Source organism: Brienomyrus brachyistius, chromosome 18 (genome assembly GCF_023856365.1).
Source record: "Brienomyrus brachyistius isolate T26 chromosome 18, BBRACH_0.4, whole genome shotgun sequence".
In the NCBI taxonomy this organism is placed as follows: domain Eukaryota; kingdom Metazoa; phylum Chordata; class Actinopteri; order Osteoglossiformes; family Mormyridae; genus Brienomyrus; species Brienomyrus brachyistius.
In genome coordinates this window covers 8960037-8987938 of record NC_064550.1, presented here as the reverse complement: position 1 = coordinate 8987938, position 27902 = coordinate 8960037, and the positions used below count along the sequence as shown (strand labels likewise).

At 42.8% G+C, this 27902-nt stretch overlaps 1 protein-coding gene across 2 annotated transcripts; it reads left to right on the top strand.

Moving 5' to 3' along the window:
- Positions 1–38: 38 nt before the first annotated feature.
- Positions 39–27714, top strand: LOC125712867 (tyrosine-protein kinase receptor UFO-like). Of its 2 annotated transcripts, none has more exons than XM_048983406.1 (20): positions 39–161; positions 5868–6075; positions 6928–7028; positions 7187–7369; positions 9142–9222; positions 9309–9424; positions 11148–11346; positions 15751–15887; positions 16517–16661; positions 17349–17366; positions 18623–18746; positions 19228–19319; positions 20123–20218; positions 20312–20389; positions 20546–20638; positions 21170–21291; positions 21780–21889; positions 22013–22172; positions 23523–23659; positions 23963–27714. In XM_048983406.1, the coding sequence occupies exons 2-20, from the start codon at positions 5927–5929 to the stop codon at positions 24399–24401; spliced, it is 2580 nt and encodes an 859-aa protein (XP_048839363.1). In that variant the 5' UTR covers positions 39–161; positions 5868–5926; the 3' UTR covers positions 24402–27714. The 2 variants fall into 2 exon arrangements, with proteins under 2 accessions (XP_048839363.1, XP_048839362.1); XM_048983405.1 differs by lacking the exon at positions 39–161 and adding an exon at positions 1142–1850.
- The last annotated feature ends 188 nt before the right edge of the window (positions 27715–27902 follow it).

Here is a 27902-nt window from a genome sequence, read left to right as displayed (position 1 = left end):
TGTCAGATTTTTTTTTCCACCCGCAAACCGTTAGAATTTTAACCACACCTAGGAGGGGTATGCCGGTGGTTGGAACATCTGAACAGGCAGCGGGACGCACCGAAAGCACAGTATTCAGTTGTGCTGGTGCACCTCCTTCACTCCAAGACAAGCGGCCAAAGGTGCGTATATCTGGTTTGACAATGTTTGATGTGGAAATGCACATAGCGGGAAATATAATACAAAACCATCAATGCTGGCATCCGTGTACTGTATAGGGATGCGATAGTTACATAGCTCTGTTGCTTCTTACCTGGATTCTTTCCAGGTAAGAAGGTGGCCATTCAGCTCTCTTTAACGAGATCACGGTCTGAAATATAAAAAAATCTCAGTAGATTAGTAAGTGCCCGATCCAAAGAAAATATTGCATATGGAGCCCTCTCTCTTGTACTGCCAGTAACGGCGTCTTTTTTAGCTTCGCCCGCCCCTGTGTCCATGTCAGCCAAGAGCAGCGCTTGTACTGAAATACGGCAACATTGGAACTTATCCGTGCTCATTCTATTTATCGAGATATCCTGGGCAAGTCTGAATAAGACAGTATTACTCTGCCCAAACACCCATCCTTCATTAACAAATCATAACAAAAAAAGCAGCCCAGATTGCATACAGATCTGTTCCACGAAACAAAATCTGCATCCCTAGTTATAAGGTCCTACATCATTACACCATGAAATGCAGTAAACAATGGAAAGCGTGCATCCCACGCGCACTGGCTCGTCAGCCTCGTGTCCCCATGTATGATCTCGCTTAGCTCGTGCACCTCACACTACCTGCACGAGCCACCAGTCATTTCCTATAAAGTAAGTTTATCAGAAATATGATTAATATAAAACAACACTAACTGTTCTTCCAGGACGTACTTGTCAAAATCTCTTCCGAAAAGAAGTGCATATATTTGATGTATATTTTTTTCCGAAAAAAAAAAACAAGTTAACGATTCATCTGACAATAAAAATTATCGTTAAGTACTACTGGAAAACTGGTAAATAATTAAGCCTACACGTTGTAAGTTTTTTTCAGATATTAAATGCGTAAAGAAGGGAGAGAAAGAGGAGGGAGAAGGGGAGGAGAGCGAATGGGGAAAAGGTAGGATAAGTAATTCGAGTGAAGGGTAAAGAAGCCGTCATAATAAACTGGCAAGGCGGCATAACGGGGATACGGACTAAGCATCGGCAATGGAACTGGAGTGACATGAGAAAACTGACTAGAGCAATTCAAAGCCAGTCCCAATAAAACATTTTTTCCTGACGAAACAAAGACATGTACAGACTACGCGATATTTTTGTCTTTAAAAAAATATTTTAACTTATTTAAAAAAAACAAATTTGTTTTAATAAGTTGCTTACATTTAAGAAAGTTGAACACTGTACTCGGAAGTTTTTTGTCACTTTTTTATTTTACTGTATAATTTTGAGAATAAGCATTTTGTGGGACGGGCTTGGAACATGTTTGATGTAACTTCATTTAACTGACAAAGTTTTTTTTTCTCCCGAAAGACATCTTAAAAGCAGTTATATATTATTTGCCACTCAGTTCGATTTTTTTTAAGTGAGTGGGCTTGTAACGGTGAATACAGCACTTATTGTGCTTCAGCTTAAGCTGTTTTCGCACGAAGCTGGGGGAGTCTAGCGCTATGAGATAGTACGGAGTAACCCTTAAGACAGAAATGCCGTCGCCCTTAAAAACATCCCGAAAAGTGAATCAAACAAGTCTGATCCAAACAAGGACTATGAGCGTCGGACTGCGCTCTTATCTGCTATTGATTGCCTTCTTAACTTGGTTGCGAATGGGCAGCACTGATTCTTTGCCTGGTAAGTAAAAAACTATGGAAACTTTAATGAAGTTGTATTAATTGCCCGTTACTGACTTTTATCTTTTCTTTTCCTCATCATGTGTTATGGAACGTAATTAATTGTTCGTCGGAGTTGTTACTAATAATTTTTCTTTAAACTATACAACTTAATGATTTATTTGGTACGAAAAGCAAAGGGGGAGTCTGCAAGCGCTCCATCTGACCAGTTATACCAAAATATATTAGGTCCACAGTGGGGGCATTTTGTTACGTCTGTGTTTCCCCCGAAAACGCCTAAAGTGAAACGTAATGACAAATTTCCAAAAATAAAGAACTTTCACAACAAGTGGGTAACTTGAATTGGGATGAAATACTTGTCCATTGAAAATGTCTTTTGAAAGTGACGGCTAGGTCTGTTTACTCGTTGTATTCATTATGATAGTGTCCCACATTGTCAGATGAGCCGTTCATGGAAACAAACGCATGGACAACATGCTCTTCTCTTTAAGTTTTCAATACTTTTCTGATGCCCAGTTGATGATCGTGGGAAGAGGAAACGTAAGCACACTTCCTACAGCATGCAGGTGGAATTCTGAAAGTCGAATGCAGACCTGTGTGAACCATTCCGGACCTTTTGGCGCCCATCTTAGCTAGACGTGGTACTGGACTGTTTCTAGTCTTAGACAATGTAGATGGGAGACGGCAATAATGATGTGGCAAACCTGAGGGCGTTTGGAATGTGAGCAAGGGTACCACTTTGGATTGAATATTGAGGGGGTTGAGGTCCCTGCCCAATGACAATATGATTATTTGGGGGGGGGGGGGGGGGGGGTTGTGTTGACCTGTTCTGATTATTGGGAGGGTTACAATCCCCCCATAATTTACCCCCATGATTGTAAGTTTTTTTGTTTTGTTTGTTTGTTTGTTTATTTGTTTGTTTGTTTTTGAACAGCATGACTGTGTGTGACGTAAGATTGTTAGGAGATGGTCAGTGTTATGTGCAAAGCTCTGGACAGAAGCACAAACCAGAATGGGACTTTGTGAAACCTGGGAGTGAGGCGGCCCATTGATAGGATGGGGGTGCAGTAGAAGTGTGGCGGTGTCGGTGTGAAAGGGAGGCACCAACATCTGGGGGTGTCTGTCAGCTATCACCACCTTTTTTTTTTAACTGAGATGCAAATTTACCTTCAATGAGAAGTGGCGATAAAAGTTTGTTCTGGCAATAAAGCCAAGCACAGTGTAAAGGGCGCTCTTCTTAACCTTATGTCGTTATACACCACTATTTTGAAGATTTCCGGGTGTTTAAGTACTTTTAAGAGTGAGAGCACTGGACAAAGGTGCATACTTCAAACATCAGATGAACTACTGCCCTCTCAATTGAACTTGAACTGCCTTCTATAACTATCTTTGGGTTATGAAAACCAATTTCTTTTAATATAAAAGACAAATGATGCACATGAATATACCTCGCAATGTAAGGCAATAAAAAAGACATTATTATTATAATAATTATTATAAATAGTTATGCGGTTAACGGGGGCGGCATGGTGGTGCAGTGGTTAGCACTGTTGCCTCACACCTCTGGGACCCAGGTTCGAGTGTCTGCCTAGATTACATGTGTGTGGAGTTTGCATGTTCTCCCTATGTCATCGTGGGGTTTCCTCCGGGTACTCCGGTTTCCCCCCACAGTCCAAAAATATGTTGAGGCTAATTGGAGTTGCTAAATTGCTCGTAGGTGTGCACATGTGGGTGAATGGTGTGTGAGTGTGCCCTGTGATGGGCTGGCCCCCCATCCTGGGTTGTTCCCTGCCTCGTGCCCATTGCTTCCGGGATAGGCTCCGGACCCCCCGCGACCCGATAGGATAAGCGGTTTGGAAAATGGATGGATGGATGGATGTGTGTAAAAATGTCACAAAATGAAAAAAAAAAAATCTGCAGGGAGAAGTGATAGGTCACTGTGAAACAGGAGGGGCTGGGGGCAGAGGGAGGGGTCAGGGTTGGGAGGGGGATTAAGCTGGCAAGAGGTGAGGGAAGCATTAAACTTTAAATATCCATTTCTTTTGGCATTTTTATTAATGTTTGGGCAAATAGCAAACATTCTTGTCTGTTTAGTGTCTTGTTATTGTAGCCTGCATTTCAGTTAGTGAAAGAAAGAAAAAAGAAAGAAAGAGACCGGGAGTGAAAGAAAGGAAGGACATCTTGGATTTTTCCGGGTACTGAAAAGAAAGAAAAAATAGTCCTCAGCACATTACAGAACCCTGCTGTACCAATAAATATTGATTTGAGTTAAACACAGGGACAGAAAAACAAAACTAGAATCAAAATGTATCTTATATATGGGTAGATGGTACAATAATGGTGACAGTGAATGTGAATTTAAGGACAGCATTACAAGCGGAGTTCGTCTATCCCTCAACAGCACACCTTGCTTAAAACAAATGAATTCCAAATTCATCAGTTTTGATTTTAATGTCCTAGGGCACATTCTGCTGAACTGATGAACATCCAAGAAATTTTTTCCTTGTGTCCTTTTCTGTAAAAATAGATTAAGAATATATGTTTTTGCTTGTGTATTACGTCAGCAGTTCATTTAAGGTTACTTGGACAGCAGATGTCTAATTAGATTTTATATGTTGTTTACATGCACCTGGATGATTGTATTTGATCTTTTTTAATCAGCTACAAAGCATTGGCAAAACTACATACGCTGCCAATTAAGTCTTTAGGACTGGCTTTATGGGAACATGAGCTGGTTTGGGAAGCTAGGGGGAGTTAGCTGGCAGTGAATAATGGCTAAGCGTTCGGTCTGTGGCTGGTAAAAACTTTCAGCGGCTCATTGTGAGTCAACTTTGAGTATGTCCAGAAAGACAAAATTGTGTCCAGTGCTTTTGTTTACCGTTAAAGCTCAGGTCATAGTCGAGCAACTATTATGGATTGAAGCAAATGAAGGGGATCTGGATAAAATATGGATGGGAGGCCAGCCCATCACAGGGCACACTCACACACCATTCACCCACACGTGCACACCTATGAGCAATTTAGCAACTCCAATTAGCCTCAGCATGTTGGACAAATACAAATGTTGGACTGTGGGGGGAAACCGGAGTACCCGGAGAAAACCCCACGACGACATGGGGAGAACATGGAAGCTCCATCCACATGTAACCTGGAGACTTGAACCTGGGTCCCAAAGGTGTGAGGCAACAGTGCTAACCACTGTACCACCATGCAGCCCCTGTGATTGCTAACATTTTTTTCTTAATTATCAATCAATTTGACATTTTTCCATTTTTGTACTAATCCCTTCCTCATGTACAAAGACACAGCCAGGTGTAACTCGCTGAATTTTTTGTGACTCCATGGAATTGAGAGCTTGCTAGACACCGCTTAGAAGTATTTTTCTTGCCAGTGTGGGGAAGCAAGGCCAATAGGATGTTGGGTTACATCTCTAGGTGTGTGGAGTTTAAGTCAAGGAAGGTGATTCTATGATTATATAATTCCTTGGTAAGACCCCACCTAGAATATTGTGTGCTGGTTTGGTCACCATACCTTAAGAAGGGCATTGCTGCCTTTGAAAGGGTTCAACGTAGGGCTACAAGACTGATTCCTGTTCTTAGAGGAATGTCTTATAAGGAGAGGTTAGCTGAGCTGAATCTGTTTAGCCTCGAGCAAAGGAGACTAAGGGGAGATATGATCCAGGTATATAAGATCCTAACAGGTCTGGATGCTGTTCAGCCAAATGGCTATTTTAATATTAGTTTAAATACTAGAACTCGTGGCCATAAGTGGAAATTAGCAGAAGAACATTTTAAAACGAATTTGAGGAAGCACTTCTTTACACAGCATGTAGTTAGAGTATGGAATAGTCTTCCTGTTAGTGTAGCACAAGCTAAAACCCTGGGTTCCTTTAAATCAGAGTTAGATAAAATTTTAACAACTCTGAGCTATTAGTTAAGTTCTCCCCAAACGAGCTGGATGGGTCGAATGGCCTCCTCTCGTTCGTAAATTTTTTATGTTCTTATGTTCTTTCTTGCAGAGCTGCAGTTTGTGCGGACTCCAAGCAATGTGACCTCGTCGCTGGGCAGATCGGTGCGGATGGAGTGTGTGCTGCACGTGTATGGTGGAGACATGGAGCCGGTGGACGTTGAGTGGCAGAGAGATGGGCAGCCCCTGGACCTTGCCAACACCGACCAGTTTCAGGTCTCCATCGGTGATGACAGTTGGCAGACTGTCAGTACACTCCGGTGAGTTGCATCAGTGGCGGGATTGTGGGTCTAGCCCTTGTCTAGCCCCATTGGCCTGTCACACTGCCCTACTTCCAGGGTTCTGTGTCTGGCTCAGTGGGCTAAGCCTCTGCGCCTTTGATTGGAAGCTCGCTGTTTCACGCTTGGCGTTGGCAGAACAGTGATGTCTGTGGCCCTTAACCCCCAGCCCCATGTTTGGTGTCACCTTGGAGAGCAAGGGGTCATGGATAGCAAGTAGGGCAGGGAAGAAAAGACTTTCCCCACACAAGATCAACAAAGTGTCATTATTATTTACTGAAGCAATCCAGGTTAACCTTAGGAAACTTACTGTAACAAATGTATTTTATACCTTTATACCATTTCCCAATCTCTGTTGTGGTGCAAGACCTGCTCCAAGTGGGAGGGGAAAGAGAATCATGTGACACAGGAAAGAAAAATCGCCATGGGATGAAAGAAAGAGTTGTACCTGGGTGGGGGGGTCGGACATCAGGGTCTGGGATGTGCCTGCCGTCTCACTTTGGACTACATGGGAAGTCCACCTTCTTTGCCATCTTGGCTGAACATTTTAGTTTTTTATTATTCCATTGTTTGAATCGTATTTGCAGTGAGCAGGGCTCAAATCAGTTCTACTGCCAAAATTAATTGAAACTTCACTGCTATATGAAAATACCAAATGTGCAAAAGGCCTAAAAATGTATGCTTTTTGTTTATAACATATGAAAAACACTTTTGATGTCATGGTCATAGAAGTGCTACGGGAGTTCTCAGATATAGGATGTTTTGTGCATGTCGGTTTTCTTACTCACTGTTATTATTGCCTTGGAGTATTATTGCCCGTCTCTCTACATGTAGGATTGAGGCACTGCAGCTGTCAGATATGGGAAGCTACAGCTGTATTGTAATGGCAGGAGGGAAGAAGATGGTTTCGCAGGCAGGATGCATCCAGCTGGAGGGTGAGTGCTCGCATGGCTGTTTATGTAATCCTTGACTTCCATATTTTCGTTGTTGTCAGTTCGTTATTGGTCAAAAAAAATCTCTCCTGTCAATGGCCTGCTTGAATACATTAGTGTGCGTGTTGTGACGATGTATGGAAACTCTCTTGACTTCCCAGACCTCCCTCACTTCTCTGTGGAGCCCCGGGATATGGTGGTAACAGCCAACAGTTCTCTGAGCCTCTACTGTGAAGCACACGGTCCTCCAGAACCCGTCTGGGTCATCTGGCTGCAGGGCGGTATCCCACTAACCGGACTGCAAGATCCAAACTCTCAGTCACCCTCTACTCTCAACATCACAGGTAGTGATATGCTCATCCCCTATGACTGTCCATGTCTGTCTTTATATGACACTGTCTCTATGAAAACACTTGCATCTGGAAGGATTTTTACTACAAGTGCAGCTCCAGTGATTCCGAGACTCGGTCTCGGAGCAGGGTGGAGTTTGAAGAATCAGCTCTGACTCACAGACCACTGCCACTTTATTGGTGTTACTCATTCATGCAGTATGAATTGGAAGCTACCCAAACTGCTGAGGCACCGGAATCAGTAATAGCTTTGAAGGTCGCAAAGCAGTCCGTGAATGGATATATACAGAGCAGTGTGCAACAATCGCCTTACACAGGCACACAGGACCAAACAAAAGCTTTGGCTCCTCTGAACCGGAGCATGCCTGATTACTTAATGACGCCGTCTTTGTACCAGGTCAGACATACATTGTTCTACACTCACAAAAGTGGCCATGTGGAAGTAGACGCTTAGAGAGCATCTCTTGGTGACTGCTCAGGAAAGATCACGAGGAGTAGTGTACAATGCACATTAACAAATGGAGGCTAGTCCATTTGTTCTTTGGTCTGCCTTTTTCCCCCATCTAGCCATTTATCTGAAAGCTTTATGCTGGTCAAACAGCGTCTAAGGACTTAAAACGACTATTTATCAGCGTGTTTATGGGCTTATGTCAGTGTGTCCAGCAGCAAGCCGTGTAAAGCAGAAGCAGGAGTGTGTAGCTCAGCTGTTTACTAACCGGATTGGAACTTTCATGTGCTACTCAGTGATTCACTTCCTGCTGAAGGATTATACACAATCACAGAAACGCATACAGATACAGTACTGTGCAAAAGTCTTAGGCAGTCAAAAGAAATGTTTTAAAGCTGTTTATCTGGGTAGTAAGTGCACATTTCTGGAACAAAATACTGAATTTAACATTAGATCATATGCAAATTAAGAATAACATAATAAAAACGTGTAAAAAAAATTCTGATGTTCTCCAAAAAGTCACTGATACCTTGCTGGACGGCTAGATGAACTCCGCTTAAGTTCCCAAACCTCTCCTCAGGGGCACCTCAGCCATTCCATGTATTTCTTACATTTCAGCACCATCTCAATTGATTAATTCATTCATTCATTTGAAAAGTACATTTTTTTATTGATTAGCTATACAAAGTGAACTTAGGTGAACAGTTCAACTCTTCTTGTGTTTTGACTGATTTGTTTCCTCGATTGACTGACTGTCTCATTCAGCTGTTTCATATTAACATTAGTGACACATGCATGATTATAGGAGACTGACCAATCAGCTCACAGCAAGTACTCCAGGTCATTTTAATTGAAATGGTAGTTTACAAGTCCTGTCCTACTCAACGTGTCCTGTCTGACATGAATCATCTGCTCACCAAGCTTAGTAAGTTCTGCTTTATTGTATGTTGGGGTTTTCCTATTGCACTCTGATTTCCATTTACAGCCTAGAAGACAATAAGTTTCGATGAATAGCTGTCTCTAAACTGCCCATAGTGTATTGGAGTGAGAGCTTTCAATGGACTGACACCCTTTCCATGGTGACCCACACTTCATGCCCTTTTGCTACCTGAGATGGAAGCGCAGCTCAATACAGTCCTGCACTGGATATAAGATTTTCACGCATGGATCAACACAAGTCCCACCATTGTGCTAGGTCTCATGCTTGAAGCCATCAGAGTGAAGCTGATGAATAGCATTTAATTAACTAGCATTTAACACATAGCTTGCTGTGCTACATGCTATTCATCGGTTGTCTGTTTTTGTTGTTTTCTTATAGGCCTCAATAAAACCAGTACATTCTCTTGTGAGGCCCGCAATGACAAAGGTGTGGCTACTTCTGGATCTGGCACTGTCACAGGTACAACAGAACAGAACCGTAGTGATGGCTCACTGGACCTTATTGCAGTGACTTTCTCTACAAACATCCTCTCTGCTTTTGGACAGTTATCCCATCCCAGCCAGAGAAAGTGAAGACTGTAGAAGTCACCAACAGCAGCCTGCATATCTCCTGGCAGCCAGGCTTTGGTGGCAATTACCCTGTCACTGTGTGCTCCATCCAGGTAAGTTCTCAGCTTCAGTGTGGTTCCACACAGTGGGACAACTCAGCATAATAAGCTATCAACTGCTATATCAATAAACATTCTGTGTGTGTGTGTTGGGTATGTATATATTACATTGTGAGTGATCACATATGTGATGATAGCCTGTTGTTTTGAGAATTTTAGGACCATTTTTTCGGTCCCCACAAGGGGAAACTCAGTTTTATGAAAATATGTGACTACAATCAAAAATACTAAACTAAAGTCTTGTATTTTCTTTGGTTACTTATGGTTAACGTTAAGGCTGGGTAAGGGGTAAGGTTGGAAGTTTGGGGTTTTATTCATAGAAACGAATGGACAGTCCCCACAAAGATATGAATATAAACATGTGTGTTTGTGTGTGAGAGACCAGTCACAGACTACCAGAATCCTTTTATGAGACTTACAGCTTTTCCTCTGTCTGTCGTCAGAAGTACTTCTTGTTCCATCCAAGTGCTTGTCAGCTCTTTCACTCACACACCCTCTACACGTGTCTTAACCCCTTTTTTTCCCTTAGACGACTCATTCTTTGACAGGTCATCCAGGTTCAAACTGCGAACCACGACCTCCTACACTTCGTGTCCCTGTAACTAGCTGACATCCCTGCTGCAGTTCGCATCCACCACCATAACTGCCGCTTCTTCCGCAAGCCGCCTGAAGCCCACAACACTACCACCCTAGAGACCATTAAGCCCTATTCCTTTATAATCCACTTAGCTACAAATTTTGATCATCCACCAAGCTATTCGGGCGAACAAATAGAAATGAAAGCAACGGAAACTTCCCCAGAGTGCGAATGACACCATGTTGGCATGTAGTGTTTACGGAATTAGCTTTTTACTTTCGCCTTTTAGAATCGCGGGCATGCTGCAGGAATAGGAGTACATGTGCAAAACTACTGATGATATCTAAGGAGCAATGAAGCAGAGCAGCCGGGAAAAGGAGAAAATAGGCAAATGATTAGGCAGTGGGAAAGTGAGAAATGGCGAAGGAATTCTTCTGCTTTGTGACTCAGGGAGAAGCTGGATAACCAGCTGTTTGCCAGCAAGGGCAATTAGCCATTGAGTCATCGATGAGTCCATGCTCAGGCACTTGTTAACATTCCATTCTATAAATAGCCCTTCTGGTCTTGTACGAGCACCTCCTCAATAATAAGACCCTCAAATCTGCCTCTTCTCTGACCAGCTCCCTTTGCCTGTATCCTCCTGCCTTCTGTCTCTCTGGCAGCTGCAGTGCCGGCACGCTACAGCTCTTTGTATCGGGTGCCCAGCAACACTGGCTGCCGTGCCGTGATACAGTAGTGAACTAGAGGATGCTCCATGTTTATGTTGCTTGTTTGTCTGTCATTCAAAATCGGTGCTCTGCACTTTTGCTGAGCTCCTGGGATTCATATTCACAGAAAACAGAACTGCAGCGGATCACTTCTGCTGTGGTACAGAGTGAAACTTGGTGATTTGAAGAAGGGGCGGCAAGAACAGAAAATGAGGAAACCCAAATTTTGTCAATAGCATTGCATCATTCAGCATACTTCGTTGACCACATCATATACGCTGCACATTTGAGCAGGCCAAGGGAATTTCATAACTGTTTACAGAAATAGCTGGGAGTCAAGCAAGAAAATCTGGAGCAGCGTGTGGACTCAGTCAGAATTACATACAAGGGAATATAATTCATGAAAACAGCAACCATGGTGTCTGTGTTACAGGCCATACGCCAATCCGATCTTCACATGGTCCCCACTCATCACAACCAGATGCACAACCAGAACGTGAATGTGCCACCTGCCCGGCACCTGATTCCAAACTTGAAGCCCTTCACCAACTACAGCGTGAGGGTGGCCTGTCTCAGCAGCCAGGGCATCTCCCCATGGAGCCCCTGGGCCACGCTGTGTACCAGTGAGGGAGGTACGACTCACCATCACCTTCTTATTCTTTCTGAAGCAGTAGACCTGAGAACTGCGTGTTATAGTATTAAGTCTAATTCATGTGTATTCCATTGACTTTGTTCCTGTATAATTCATCCATTCATCTTCAGACCACTCTTCCTGTACATGGACACAGGAATAAAGTCATATTTATTCAGTTCAGCTTAAATTAATTTGTTTCTGGCTCTTTCTGTTTATTCAGATTATTGTATAAAAAGCACATGCGTTTTTACGATTGACCTTTTATGATCCCTTACGTTTGTGCCTTTGTAGTGTAATGTACGTATTTTGTGGGACTGTTACACTTTACAGCTGTTCAACTTGGAAAATGATTAGCCATTGATACAAATAACATTCTAGTCATATGCAGGCATCCGTAAGTGAATATTTGAGATCTGGCGATTGCTTTTGCATGAGCTAGAGACCAGCAGGAGCTTCTGTCTGAGTTTGAGCAAGAAGGCTTTACCAGGAAATGGAGCAAATGCCCTTTGCGTGGTGGTTAATATCCGTCCTCTGCATCTGTGAGCTGTAAAAGGCTGGGAGGAAAGAAGAGATTGGGTTTTAAGGGAAAAACAGGAGGTGGCAGACTGGTCTAAAGAGCGAGGCCCAACCCTGCTGGGCCCACACTGCTGCATTATGCTTGAACGGAGATGAAGGGCGGGGCTTCTCTATGCCAACTCATGCTCTTTGCAACCTGGAACAGTCTGGAGAAAACTGAGCGTTAAAAGGGAGTAAACTGGAAAGGGATTATACTGAGCATTAAAAAAGGGAGGAAAAGAGAGAGACTTAAAAAACAGTGAGCAGAGATGAGTGTTGAAGGGAGAGGGACTCTCCCGCCAGTTTGCCATTTTTGAAACATTGAAAAACCCCTTTGTTTCGTGGAAGGGAACACAAAGGCTGGAGACCATATTGACCGAGACCGTGATGGAGAGAGGCAAGCCAGGCATGGGTGATGTCTCCGAGTCCCAAAGCAGAGTCATTTATAACACGGGGAATCTGTGCTCAAGGTGATGGACAGGGGGGACACTGAGGAACAGCGTTTTAGTGAGAAAGTAGGAAAGATGAAGAGCCAGAGAATATAAAACCAGCGAGAGTTAAATGAGTTGGAACAGCAAATAACCACTCGTATCAGCTGAACAACTTTTTCCGCTTTATGCTTGGCCCCCGTGGCCGCAGAGGCGTGGTGTGGCATGCTGTTCTCCACTCATGTCTCTCTCTCACCTTGCTGACTAAAATTTCCCATGCAAGCTCCCCCCCGGCCTCGGCACGCACTCCGCTCCTTCATCTGGAAATGTGTGCGTGCTGTGATTTTGTGGTTATGGCCGCCTTTTACAAGCACCGAGTGCATCCTTGTGTCACCAATGGATTTGGGAACAGGACCGGTCCCTGCTATAAAAACAGCTGGATCGGCCCAGAGTTCTTGGATGAGTACTGGCATGCGGCAGCCAAAGCATCTTGTTGTTTTGAAGCAATTCGTCTGAAAAGAATGGATCGGTCCGCCTATCCCCCAACTGCATATCCTGGTCAGGGTCATGCGGGGGAGGCCAGGAGCCAGTTCCAGGCAGCACAGGGCACACTGATGGGGACGACCCTGGATAAGATTACAGAGCATTCCAGGGCACACATAACACACACACATAAGGAGAGCACATCCACTGATTACCACAATACTCTTCCAGAACAGACCCATGCAGCTATAGGTTCACATACGAAATGAAATGAGAGAGCATAGAAATCTAGCAAACAAACTTCCTGTCGAGGGAGTTTATTTTTCCTTAAATAACCAGATCAATCTACCAGTCTTCTGTCTTTCATACATAAAGACCTCGCTGTCCCTGTAGCGTTCCTTCTCGTTTCTTTTTATGTTCTCATTACTTCCCTTAATATTTTTCTTATCTGAATCTGTCATTCAGGAAATTAACCATGTAAGGACAACTCCAACAATGTATTTCTAGATTCTCTAAACAAACTTCTGTTTCCTTCTCTCACTTCCATACCCTTTTCCCTAAACATAGCTCTCTTCATATTCAGCCACCTCATTTTTTCCTTTCCATGCTCTCCCTTTTGCCTCACTTCTTTCCCTCCATTCCCTGGCCCCTGCTGACCCACAGTTTCATTTCCTGAAGGGGGGGGGGGAGGGAGAGAGAGAGAGAGAGAGAGAGAGAACATGACTGAGCGCTGTGGGATAAGGGAAGCTGAACAAGAGCGAGCTGGTAGGGCAAGAACGAATTGGGGGGGCAGCTTAAAAAAACATCCTTTCTGCTAAATTCTCAGACCGGTTCTGTCCCAGAGGATCAACTCTGCATTCCCAGAAAAACACGAACCCATGCACCCGTTTTGAATGTCCATTGAACATTTAGCAGAATTGGAATTCAGGAAGACAAAATACTGTGATACCACAGATTAATCACTGAAGAATAACCAGATAGATGCATACAGCATCTTTATACAATGGTCCAGGAGCATTTTTAAATGATGTGGGTTTTCTGTGCGCTGTTGTCTCTGCTCCTCTGCTCCTCCTGTAACCTCTAAGCTGGGGATGATCTGACTGCACTGACAGTGATTGTTTCGTTCATGTTGAGTCTTACATGCGGTCATAGATAGCTGCTTCATTCACACCGCCTTTGCTGTCCTGATTTTAATATTAATAACTTAAACCCCCCCCCCCCCCCCCCCGCAAACTTATTTGCCTGAATTCAGTTGTGCGTGTCCCATGCTGTCATTGGCAGGGATCGGCTCAGATCCAATGCCACATGTGGAACCGATCAGCAGATAAATGCTTCCTAATAACCGCACGGGGTCCTTTTCAGGGCAGTGCCGAAAGCAGGGACGGCCAATAGCAGGGTGGGGGCGGTGCTGAGTCCTGTGGGTGGTGGGGGAGGGGGGGTGAGGGGTACTGGACACAATGAGGACAAGATGTGCTCTGTATGATTCACGACATGATTCACTGTATAGCAGAAGCAAAGATCGCAGTACATTTGTTTCAGGGCGATTATTCATCACATAGACAGAAAAGCGAATAACCAAAGGTTTAAGCCACAGCAAGTCGGGGGGGGGGGGTGCAAAAAACAGAACATGACAGGCTGTCGGTTGCAGAAAACTCAGTGTTTTTATGACAGATGTTCTGTCATCATCTCTGTCTCTGCCACACACACACACACATACACACGCACATTCCTGCTGCTATTTTCAGGCTGTTTTTCTCATTTTGCTCCAGCCCTGCCGGTTCTTTGGCTGTCAGTGCCTGCTGGTCCTCGTCGTGCATATTAGTGAGAGAGGGAATGTGTGAGCCACTCTGTTCCCTCAACAGTCAGGAGCACAGAGGAAGCCTGTGGCTTCTGAATGTTCTTGCTAACCAGTTTTTCCTATAAAGTAAGATTCTAGGCATTCCTGGACACCCCTAAACCTCTCCCCACTGCTACTCTTAGACAGTCGCCCAGTTCGTCATCTTAGTTTGAGTCCAACCCATGGACTTAGCCTGACCTCAGCACTATGACCTCCCTGTATTTTCTGACTTCTTAGATTTTCTCCCCAGTGGTACAACAGGAGACCCTTCTGGAACTCACAACCTTTTGTTCACATACAGCCTGCATACTGTCATCTGGATTTTAAAGTGAAATACAGAGAGGAGCCAGAGGGGAATAGCACTCCAGGCAAAACCTTGCGAGGGAAAGACCAAAGAAAACAGGGAGAGGGAAAAAAGCTCACAACAGCTGAGCGATATTTTACACATGTGTGTTTCAGAGATGTGACGCTGTTTGCCCGGCTCTCCACGCCTGGGTCCCTTCCAGCCCACGGAAATTCTGTCATCTGTTAGCAGCGAGCTTGGTTGTCTGTGTGTGCTTTGGGGATATGGCAGCCATTGATATGAGCTTAGCACTACACTGTATTGCTGGTCGATCAATAAAGCCATCAGTCTTTGATCTAGAACAGCTGGATTGCCCCAACGCTCTACAGACACAATATGATTTAAGTAGGACAAGCATTCAGTAACTGAGAAGCAGGAACTCAAATAATTAAGACAGATATTCAAGTGCAGGGTCATTTAGTAATGATAAAATTACACATTTGGGTCTAAACGTTTAACCCACATGCTGCGTTCAATGGAACGTAGCATGAAGTCGATTAGTATATAGATGTGTGGTAACTTCTGAGTTTCACAGGAGCCAAGATATTTATATAATTAAGGAAACTTGGTGTATTTATTTATTTACATATTTCTGTTTATTATCAATAACGATTCCTATTGGCATTATTAATTTATTTACGGTATTGTGGTACCATGCCATACTCTTTCCATGAGAAAAGCCTACAATACATGTAAGTGTATTGGTGATGTGATATCAGTTTACGTGTGTATCTTCTGTTATGACTTTGTATGCAGTGCCAGAAGCCGCACCAGTGAATGTCAGCGCTGTATTCAACGACACGGTGATGACGGTGAACTGGGCAGAGCCTTCAGGCCAGCTCAATGGGCGCTTGCTTGGGTACTGGCTGGAGTACAGCACGTTAATGGCAGAGGTACAACACACACACATTCTCTCTTTTCATAAGCAGTTTGACAAGGACTCCCTTTGTCTCTAGTGTAATGAGATATGATTCTGCTTGGCTTAACTTGTAAGTCCCAGGTATAAATTCAGGGAGATGTGGACCTTGTGGTCTTTAAACAAACTTGAAGAGCACATTTCCAAAGCTCTCCCAGTCCATTTTTTGTTGTTTTTGAGATGAGGCCACCAATGACCTAAAGTCGGGCTTCCTCATCATGTGTTACAGGATTGGGAACCAAAACTTTCATAGTCCTCTTGTAACCCAATGAAAAGCTTTCATTAAAGTCCATAGAAATCTTCTGAAAAACGTATCCCGGGGACTGAGTGAGTTTTGGAAGGTTGTTGTGCAGTTGGAAAGACAACGACTGATTCAGCATTAACATGATTCTCTTGACATATGGTCCACAATTCATATTTATATGAAGCATATGAATATAAATAATGATTGGAAAAGCTTTAAAAATGCTGCTTGTCCAAAAAATGAGTAGGGATTCAGTGCATCATTCTGAGAGGTGAGTGGAAGAGAACAGACAAGCGCACCCCCTCGTACGTAAAAACCACGGGCAGGAAGCATGTACACCTTGTATGCCTTTTATGTCCCAGGTTGTGCTTGACGTGGGCTTGTCCACCAGACTGTCCGTCAACCTATCAACGGCCGTGTCCAACGTGTCTGTGCGAGTGTGTGCCTATACGGGGGCGGGGCCTGGGCCTTGGAGCTCCCCCCACACCTTCAGCCCCATAAAAGCTGGTGAGCATTCACAGGAAGTGACATGCAGAGGTAGGAAGAGCAGAGAGAGGTGCTGAAATAAGGTGGATGGAAACCGATGGACAGATGGTGTAGGGAGTTCGAAGAGGGATGGAGGCAGGCAGGAGTGTAAAAATAATGCTGCGTTCCATTTGAACTGGGAACTCTGAATTTCTAAGTCCCTAGTTGGAAATTTCAACTGGAACGCCCCCTGAAGTCCAACTACCAACGCGGAAAGTTGGACAAACCTCTACAAACCGGCCTCAGAATTCAAAATAGTTGTGCTCTTCATCAACAGAAGTGAAAGCTGTAGTTAAATACTGTCTATTAGCACTTATCTCTTATTTCTGTCTCCCTAAATCGGTCATACAGACAGTACAGTCCCACCTCGATCTGTGAACATGTTGCTACAGTGTTTGCATTGTGCAAAAACCATGTAATGCATTACAATCAACTGGTATTGCTAACAATGACTAATGATGAACCTGGCACGAATGGTATTGCTAGATGGCTATCCGATTTGTCGTACTGAAATGCGGCTACCTCAGGTGTGACATAATTCCAAGCGACAATTTCTCACCTCCAAGGTCAATGGAAGGCAGCATGAAAATGAGAGAATAGCTGAAAATAAATCTGTTTACTGTGTATTGCATTGGCAATATTTGATGCATCTTTGTCATATTTTTACAGGACAGCTTAAACAGAGCGGTAAGTCCAACCTGCCTGAGACACAGACACACACACAGCTGCACTTATGTAATTCTAACAAGGGAAATGACCTCATGCTGTACGTTTCTGAACAGGCTTTTCCTGCTGCCTCAGTACGTCAGTGTGATGGTGCACATATGTAAGCTAAAAAATGAAAGCTCTACACGCCGAGGGGTACTGCGATGCCTAAAACGCCACCTTATCACCCACAAGGAGTTCCCCGAAACATTCCTGACGATACTTTGAAATATAAATTCTGTATAAATCCTCGATGCACCTCTATACTACCTGCAAGGAAGAGTCTCCAGTGCCACCACAGGCATATTCTCTGGCGTTTTTGCATGGGTTTCCACTAGACAAAAGGAATTTTACAAAGGCGGGGCGTGGGGGGTTGTGGAGGAGGGGTTGGTAAGCACAGTCAAAGAAAGAGCGAGATATTGAAGAGAATGTTGTGTATGTAGGGTGGGAGTGTGTGATAGTGACACACCCAATACACCATCTGGACAGATGAGCTCACTTCCTTGACCTTCCCGTAACACAAATAACCCCACTCAGCATGAACCCTGCTGCGCTCACCTTAACCATACTAGATACTCATTGATCTACTTCTTCTAGAATGTTAATGCATAAATAAATCCCAGTTCAGGTTTCTCACCCTAGAGAGACAAATTTGTTTAATCCTAGGTATAATCTCATGGATTTAAGGAAGACACGATATTATGCATATATAGATGTGGTCCACTTTTCAAATTTTTTTTTTGTTTTTTTTTCTATGGATATTATTACATTTAACTAATTACCAAAGAAAATAATTCCACCTCATTCTTGCCCATCATGTTTTCATACCTTTAGACGCAACTGGTGTTTCTCAATATGCATACTTGTTTTCGTATTCTCGCATACCATTGTATGCAGTTCCGAAACTAAGAACAGAACTATGGAGGACGGTAAAAATTCATGGACGTCGTTCTTGCCCTGCCTCAAATATTAAGGATGCATCAGTTGCATTGTTACCAAACAAGAACAATCCCATCATCCATTGCATCCCAAGTGCATTCCCGGGAAGCAAGTTAGCAAGACTGCTCTTGCCAAGACCACAAGTACGATCTTGGCTTTCTTGGTATTGAGAAACACCTAATGCTTCTCTTCACCGCCTCTTTCTTTTTCCCTCAAGTTCTGCATGATATCTTTAATAATCCCTGATTTTTTTCAGTGTTTTTTTTTTTTTTACCCCATCTTCCCTTCTTCCACTGCAGAGCTTCCATCAGCCTTCTCCTGGCACTGGTGGTATGTAGTTATGGCAACTGCAGCCGCCGTTGCCCTGACGGTACTGATCGCGACCTATGTGGTCAAGCTACGACGCAAGGAGACACGATTCGGGTGCGTCCCAGAGGCTGAGGTTTCCGGGTGGTTTTTGTTTATTGTTCATTATTGTTTTTGCTTACTATAGTTTTTTTTCAAACCAGATTGTGTAGCAATCTTCAGAGTTTCATATATCTTTTAGACAAGCTGCCATCCTATGAATGTGGAAGAATGTTCTTACAAAATATAACTGTGGGCAGAACTTGTCGGGGTTTTCCTTCATGGAAATAACAGGTCTGTGGTTTTCAGCCCTGGAACATCACATGTGTGTCAGCTGTTTTTATGTGTGTGTCGAGTTTTGCTTTTCATTACGCCTGGTTATGGAAGAGTTAACTGGACCCTTTAGGACTTGGATTGTGATGTCACAAACCATGACGTTTCTTGAGCGTTGGAGACATGACGTGATGTGTCCGTGCCCTCCATCTGTAAGTCCTGCATGTAAGCACCATTGATGCTGCTGGAGCTGCCCATTAACTCAGTGCATTGGCCTATCTTCCAGTGAGGCATTTCAGCCGACGATGGATGGTGGAGATTTGGTGGTGAGGTACCATGCCAGACGGTCCTATGGTCGGCGTACAATGGAAGCCACATGTAAGTCATTCCTTCAGGATTTATCATACTGTAGGTCCCTTTGAGCATGTGTCTTCAAAAACAGCTGATTTAGATCGTCCTTTTCCTAAGCTCATTTTCTATTGATTCTGTGAGAAATCCTCTGTTTCCCTTTGTCTCATATCTTATGATATATTTAGCAGAAAAATTCGCCTGCAAACACTTTTTAGCAAAAAGCTTCTGCCAAAGAGCTTCTGTCTAAAATGCTACGCACATGAACAGAGCCACTTTGTGGACTGCAACACAGTGCGGCCAGCGAGAGCTATCAGGACCAGATCAGAACACATAAGCACATTTCCTGTATTGTTTCCAGATCTTAACCGATGAGTGATATCATCTGTTGTGGAGCAGTGAAAGCACAGCACTGACGTCTCTGGGAGGAGAACATACCCTTAGCTGTGGGGTCAAGAGGGGTGCAGGGATTCCTCTGTAGCTTGTTAGAGCAATGTTTTTGGATGGATGTCATCTGGGCTCTGGCTTGGTTGCTATAGTGTCGCCTTTGTGCTGAAAAGCATTAGATAATAGATTGACTTCCTGTAATTGTTTATCTGGTTTCTGTAGTCAGTATGCAAGTCAAAAAAGGCATGCAATATATTCTGTATCACACAATATTACTGGTTAAAAACGTACTTTGAATGACGGACAAATCATACATTTTATTGTTTGACTATACTATTAAGTGACTACTTACACTTTTTATGTAGCTCTTTGTGTAGGAAAATGTTGACAAATGTCGGTTAAAGGTGCGTATCATGTGTGCGTATGTAACACATCTGTTTCCATAGTGAACAGCCTGGTCATCAGCGATGAGCTTAAGCAGAAGCTACAAGATGTGATGATAGACCGACATAAGCTGACCCTGGGCAAGACACTGGGTGAAGGTAAGAGTGACCCCATTGTCACTCAATAAACGCAGTTGTTCTCCTGATGTCCTCCCTAGAAATAAGAGTGTGTACTAACTCACCACTCTGCAGGAGAGTTTGGCTCGGTGATGGAGGGTCTGCTTACCCAGGAGGAGTTTGTGCTGAAGGTGGCTGTCAAAACCATGAAGAGTAAGTGAGTCTGCTGAGGCATGAAGCGCTACAGGGGCTGTGCATAGCATTTGAATTTGTAGCCGCAGGCTGCCTGTGATGATGTGTTTAAGCCCCTCACTGGATCTGCTGCTGCCTCTCATAACCACACGTTCCCTGCTCCATGGTACCCCATAGTTGCCATCTGCACTCGCACTGAGATGGAGGACTTCCTGCGGGAAGCAGCTTGTATGAAGGAGTTTGACCACCAGAATGTCATGAGGCTCATAGGTGAGGGAGAAGATTATTCAGATTACATTATTCAAATGGGGGGCGGGGGGGGGGGGGGGGATGGAGGGGGGCGTGAAAGGTTGTGCTAAGTAATTTCAACAATTGATCAATGTTGATAAAGGACAAATTTAGAGCAGAAATCTCAGATCCTAAAAGCCCCAATTCTAAAATCCCATCCTGATTTAGAGCAGAATTGTCAGATCTGAAGTGCCCAGATTGTAAAATCCCTTCGGGGTTTAAAGTTAAATTCCCACATACTAAAAGCCACAATTCTAGAATCCCTTCATGATTTAGAGCCGAATTCTCAGATCCTAAAAGCCCCAATTCTAGAATGCCATCATGGTTTAGAGCAAAATACTAAAATGCTAAAAACCCAGATTGTAGAATTCTTGGATCGTGAAATTGTCAGGTCCCAAAAGCTTATTCTAAAAGCAATTCTAGAATCCCATCATGATTTACAGCAAAATTCTCAGATCCTAAAAGCCCAGTGTGAATTACTCAGCTCCACTTTCCACCATTTCTTCTCTACAGGGGTTTGCTTGCAGACAGTGGAGAGTGAGGGTTATCCTTCACCAGTGGTCATCCTGCCTTATATGAAGCATGGAGACCTGCACAGCTACCTGCTGTACTCTCGCTTGGGTGACTGCCCTGTGGTCAGTCCACTTGCATACTGCTGGACTGTGTGTGTGATGACTCACTGCAGCCTCATATTTCCAGTCAAGGAATTGACAACTTAACAAATTTCAGTATTACTCCAGTATACACAAGATGTTGCATTCAGCCAAGACTTAAAGTGTTTTCAACACAATATTGATATCAAATTATTATGCCACTGAAGCTTCTGCTGAATGCTCACAATGTGGAATATGTTTTATATTTCACTGGATCACAGGGGGCGCAGTGAGTTTTCACTGTTACCTTACATCATCAAGTTGCCCCTCTGTTGTATCCATAATGACTTTAAAAAGGATTATATGACGCTTATTATGCTGACTTTTTTTTTAAATAGAACAATATAATGTCCTCCATTTTAATATACAGCTCTTGAACTCTTCTTGCCGTGAGTGGTGTTATATCCCCCTCTAGTGGAGAGAATGTGTGAAACGTGTCCTTGTGTTAACTGGCTTTCTTTGTCTTTCAGTTCCTGCCTTCTCAGATGCTAGTCAAGTTCATGACAGATATAGCGAGGGGGATGGAGTATTTGAGTAGCAAGAGCTTCATTCATAGAGATCTCGCTGCCCGAAACTGCATGTGAGTTTGGTTTTCCTTCCTATGAGCACTGAAACAAAATAGTTTCCTTGTGCTTAACACCAGAATGACATCCAATGTACGATATGCCGTAACTCCCTTTGCCTCTTCCTCACAATCTACCAGGCTAAATGAGAACATGACAGTATGTGTGGCAGACTTTGGGCTCTCTAAGAAGATCTACAACGGTGATTACTACAGACAAGGCCGAATCTCTAAAATGCCAGTCAAGTGGATTGCAATTGAAAGCCTTGCGGACAGGGTGTACACAACCAAGAGTGATGTGGTGAGCTACAGCAGTTTATGTGTATTTCTTTATTTGTATATTACACATTGCTCAGCATTTAATACATCTATGCAACACTGGCACTCACTAACACATATCCAGGATTTAACCAGAAGCCAGTGTAAAGACATTATAATCATGTAATATGGTCATATTTACTCCTAGTAATGGTTCTTGCGCCGCATCATAAATCTGCTGTAAGATGTGTTTTGTGCCCCTTGAGAGAACTACAGTACTCTAATATGCTATATATAAATGCATATATGAATTTTTATGATCCTTGAAAGGTTAGAAAATTCCTAAGTTTAGCGATGATTCTAAGATACAAGGAGCATGTTCTTGACGGGGAGATTATAAACCTCTGAATGGCCTAATCCCAGAGTATTTGTGTGATCTCTTAGCTCCACATAATCCGCCTCATTTGCTTGACTTTCAAAAGGCAGGTTATCACAGAGTTGAAATTGCTTTATTGGACTGCAGAGCTTTCTCCTACAGAGCTCTACAGCTGTAGAACATTTATCCGGCAAGTATGTGGGATTGAGGCTCCCTACCAATGCTGGTCGTCCCCAGGTTACAAATGAGACCCGTTCTCTAAGTCTGTCTTTAAGCCAGATTTTGTAGGTAAGCTGTAATAATAATAAGGGTACGTAATAATAGTAATAATACGGTAATAATCAAAGTAACTACATATGTTACTGTATTGTACCGCAAGCTGACGGGCTGCTGAACTGCTGATTGCAGTTTTCCGAGCGTCACAAAGTAGCGCGTGCATTTGTTATGAGGAACCATTGTGTTTAACCCAGTGTTTTAAAATAATTGGCTTTACGGCAGTCTGTTCGTAAGGACGAGTTGGTCGTAGGTTGGACATCTTCTACCCAAGGACCGCCTGTATTTTAGTCTAGGCTAAAAGCAGACTTTTTAGTTTATCTTCCAGTAAGTTAGGGTGGAGACTGTCCTTCTTATAAAAAGCAGGCTGATCCCAAAAATCATTATCATTGAATAATAAATGTGTTTTTGATGCACAAAGTATCAAACCAACAGTTTAAGCAGTGTAGCCTACTATAGTAAGGGACAAGAAACAATTAAGTTCTGACATTTTCATTGAGTAGTTTTATACATAGAGGTGAAACTGCTCCTGAATACCTTCCATTGCTGGGGCTGGATATCATTAGACAAAATGGGTATTTCATTGCTGGAACCTGAACCTGTTTCAGTCTTAATGCCAGAGATCCTGGCCTGTGTGCCTTTATTTTATTTTTACAGTGCATCAGGGTTGGCTTCTTAAGTCCGCATGTATTACATTTATGAGGGACTCATACTGACTAATTGCTCTACTTTGTTCCGTTTCAGTGGTCTTTTGGGGTCACAATGTGGGAGATTGCCACTAGGGGGCAGACACCTTACCCAGGAGTGGAGAACAGTGAGATTTACGACTACCTAAGACAGGGAAATCGCCTTAAACAGCCCCCAGGCTGCCTGGACGTTATGTGAGTGTGTGACTCGGACATGTACTGGGAAACTAGTTTTCTATGTTATTATCTGAATTTACTTAATGTCTGTAAACAAAATAGCAGTTCACTACATAATTTGGGCAAAATGCATTATTGAAGATGAAGGGTATTTAACACTGAAAGAATGGAATTTATTGTAAGAAAAAAAAAGCACCTATAGCGTGTTATTTGAAAAAGTTTCTTAGCAGAACATAGCACTTATATATTACTTACTTAACGTATTCTTACGTAATTGTTACCTTGTCAAATAATTTGCAATGGCCACTTTCTGCACTTCAGATACTCCCTGATGTTCTCCTGCTGGTTGCTGAGCCCCAAAGACAGGCCAAGTTTTGAAACTCTCCGTTGTGAGCTGGAGAAGGTGCTAGAAGAACTGCCAGACACTCTGGAGCCTGAGGAGATCCTCTATGTGAACATGGATGAGCCCCGGGCTGAGCAGGGGGCCGTGGGGGGTCGGGAGCCCTTTTTCACCCCCCTACCTTTCCCCCTGAAGGGCATGGACTCTGTAACGACTGTTGAGGTGCACCAGCCTGGCCGCTACGTCCTCTGCCCTCAACATGAGACACAGAAGCTGCTCACCGACTCCACAGAGAGCCTCAACCTGAATTGCTCCTCCTCCAACTCCACCTTACTGCTGCAGCGCTCGTCTTGTTCCACCCCTTTGTCAGAGCAACGAGAGGACAGGGAGGGCGGTCTTCGGAAAGCCTCCAGGCAATGACGTCGAGGGGCACTCGCTGCTGGTCCACGCTGAAGATGAAGTTCAGCATGAGATGCCTGACACATACCTGTGTCCTAAGACAGGGCGCATTTTGTCAAGTGTGTGTGTGTGGGGGGGGGGGGGGGGGATGGTGGTGGACTCTGGAGATCCTCCATGCTGATATGGCACCCATCTTAGACTGGGTCTTGCCCAGGCATATTTCCAGTACTGTTAAAGTAACTGCTTATAACCAGAAGCAATACGACAGGATCACCCTTTTCCTCCTAATCTGTAGCAAGAACTGAATGGAGAGAAGAGAAATTGTAAATTGAATTGTACGTATAGGTCTATTTTGGAATATATATTTTTGCATATGCACAATCAGAGAGAGAAACAGCGGAAGATGTGACGGAACGAGGAGTACTGCAGATTCTGAATATTGTTACATTTGATGATAAGAAGCCCACCGAGGTTGTATTTTTAACCATCTGATCTAGCTGAAGGACACAATGTGAAGGTTATTTTTCACTTTAAACCAAAATCAGCTGATCGGCACTCATTCTGATGCATGTTTACACCAGCTGTTCCACCTTTGATAATTTCCAAAGCCAGTTGCATCTATTTAAAAAAAAAATGTTATGATACAATAAGAATAAAAGAGTGATTAGATGTAGGATACAAAACGATAAAGTACTGCATTAGTATAATAAATTAAAATAACTCATTTATCCATAACTGGATAAATTAAGTCCATAACTGCAGTATGTCACAGACCAAGCAAAGCCACCATGGAGAAAAACCAAATCCTCATCCAAATTGTGACACCAAAATCAGTGCAAGGCAATGGATATTAGGTCCAGCCGGTGCAATACCGAGAAAGTTACCAAGGCAAAACATGAGATAAAAGGCTAGAAAACTCAGAGATTATGAGAAGGGAAAGAATGACCTCTTAGCATGGTGGCCACACACAGCACCTTACAAAGAGATGAGTAAAACTGCCAGGTCTTAAAATATTTCACCAAGACACGACTTGGAGGTGCATCATGACTAGGCTGCATGTGACTGAACGGAGGTTAGGTTGGAGGCCGTCATGACAATAACAATGCAAAGCCTGTTGAGAAAAATATCATTTAAATTAGACTGGATTGCTTGTGTGCATTTAAAGACCACTCAACCCAAGAAAAGTTACGTGATTTTGCTTAACTTTTAGTAATGCCGTTTGCTAGTTTTTGTTTTATTTTAATTGTTTTAATTTAAGGGAAATAACAATGTATATATAGTAATACTGCCTACTTCTGACAGGTCTTAAATGATGATGCTGTACATGGCCCAAATGCCCAACCTTAACTGTTGCACTTAATTGTATATATCCAGCATGTAGACATCACACCAACTAAGTTTTTTACATAACTCTGTTGGCACATAGGAAGCCTTTCATAACTGCCTAGCATAGGCTTAAGTCTGGCCTCACTTTACAGTATAGTGATGGCCAAAATGACGCCTTGTGAACCATTTTCAGTATTTTTTTGACCCACTAGATGGTGCTCTTGACATGCTTTGAACCCTTTTTTGACCAGACATCACCACCTAATGGAGTCATAAAAAACCTGAAATAACTTATGAAGCGACATTTTTGCCTTCACTATTTTCCAGGCAAACCTAACTTTTGTTCATTCCAGTTTTTCCACATGTGGAGCACGATTAAATGTTGCTTTCGAAATTCCTAAACTTCAGGTCAGCACAGGCTAACTTTATTTGTACATGAGAAATGCCCCAGTTCATTTCCAAATCTCTGCAATTGTATCGACTGTTAGATGTGGAGAACACCAAAACAATCCAGGAATCCACTGAAGATGCACTGATTTGTAATGTATGCTTTATCAAAACAAAGCTTCTAAGCTGATTAACAACAAAATGGTAACGGGAAAGAGCCTGTTAGGGTGAATCTTGCATTTTAATTAACATTTCACACAACACTATCACAAAGCACAATTTCTAAAACTGTTGTGTGTGCTGTGTAATCTGTTGTGTAATGCGTTGTCCAGCACTCATATTTTGCACTATGCCATTCATGCATTATTCATGCAATTAAATTGTACTATGTTTTATTTTATCTGCTTTTTTATACTTAAATCCTAGTTTGACAGAAGCGCTGTCCCATTACATCTAATCCCTCCACTGATGTTTTCTTTTTTTTCCAAAAAATATTTATTAGGCCAGTTAAAAGCAGTGTTTATGGTCATTTTTGAATATGTTGGAGTTTTATTTGTACCATGTGTTATTGCTAGAATTCAGTTTTTCACTGGCGTGATTTAAGAATCATCAAATGTCATACATTCTTCCTGAATTTCAACTTTTGTTTTTGACCTGATGCGCGTTCCTCTTATTATTTGGCCTGTGTACTGCTAACAGGAAGCGAGTAGGTTGGCAGTCAAATCAAATGACGTTGGAAGTAGACAAAACAGGGTCCGGCTAGTCAGATCTGTTTTACTGGACTGTTGATTGGTCCTTGGTATTTAATTAAAAAAAATACTCTAGTCATTTTTGTAGGCTCTTTTCATGTCTGGATAATAATTAGTTATTTCAATTTGTACTTTATCGGTGACCCAAAACACAGCGATGTGCTCAAACCAATGCTACCTGCCACAAGCTTTGCCACCTTCTCATTGCTAGTGCCATTTACATTTATTTAAGTTTCCTGAGAAGGAAAAATATCTATGGTGCCTCAGTTCTTATCCTTTTTATAATATAGGTACCACTCAGTAGTAGATGAAATATGATGGGAGTGACAGAAATGTTGTTACATTTATGCATATTTTTTGTTCCAGAAACTTGAAGATGAAGTTTTTCTTCTTGTTCAGCGCAACAAAGAAAGTGCGTGTAGTGTGAAGGGTGCACTCTGCATTTTAATAATAATCTCTGAGGAACACAGGGTTTCTGTGATATACTAGTCTTTACTGTTACCGTCTCATAGCAGGGGTACCCTGGGTGATACACAGAATCTGTTTGACTTTGCATAGCGTAGCCATGAAAGCAATGCAAAGTACTTCCAGAAAGCCAGTACTCACTGAAAGTTATGTGGAGTACTTCCAGAAAGCCAATACTCTTTTACAGCTATGCAGTGTACTTCCAGAAAGCAAATACGCTTCGAAAGCTATGCACAGTACTTCCAGAAAGCCAATACTCTTTGTTAATTGCGTTGTAATGTTTCATGTCCCTTATTTTACTAAGATAATTATTCGAATTCACTTTACTCATGTGATTTATTAGGATTTATAATCTTAATTATATAAATGTATTAAATAAATCCTTGTATAAATCTAGAGACAAAAAATTTGTTGTTGTGTTTTTTGTGTATCGAATATCAGCTCATCTGATCATCTGATACGTAACTGTTACTCGGTTTAGCTGCTAGCTCAGCTCAGCTCATCTTTTCAAGCACGTGTTCAGAATACATAGCCATGGATCTAATGACGTCATGAACTACGAAGCTATTTTTAAGCTACGTTAAACTAATGAGCC

What these genes read in the sequence shown, in the direction of transcription:
- LOC125712867 (XM_048983405.1), top strand. Translation starts at nt 1,706, where the DNA reads ATGCCGTCGCCCTTAAAAACATCCCGAAAAGTGAATCAAACAAGTCTG. An exon ending in CAGCACTGATTCTTTGCCTG is followed by an intron (nt 1,851 to 5,867) that starts GTAAGTAAAAAA and finishes TCTTTCTTGCAG; the next exon opens with AGCTGCAGTTTGTGCGGACT. An exon ending in TGGATCTGGCACTGTCACAG is followed by an intron (nt 9,223 to 9,308) that starts GTACAACAGAAC and finishes GCTTTTGGACAG; the next exon opens with TTATCCCATCCCAGCCAGAG.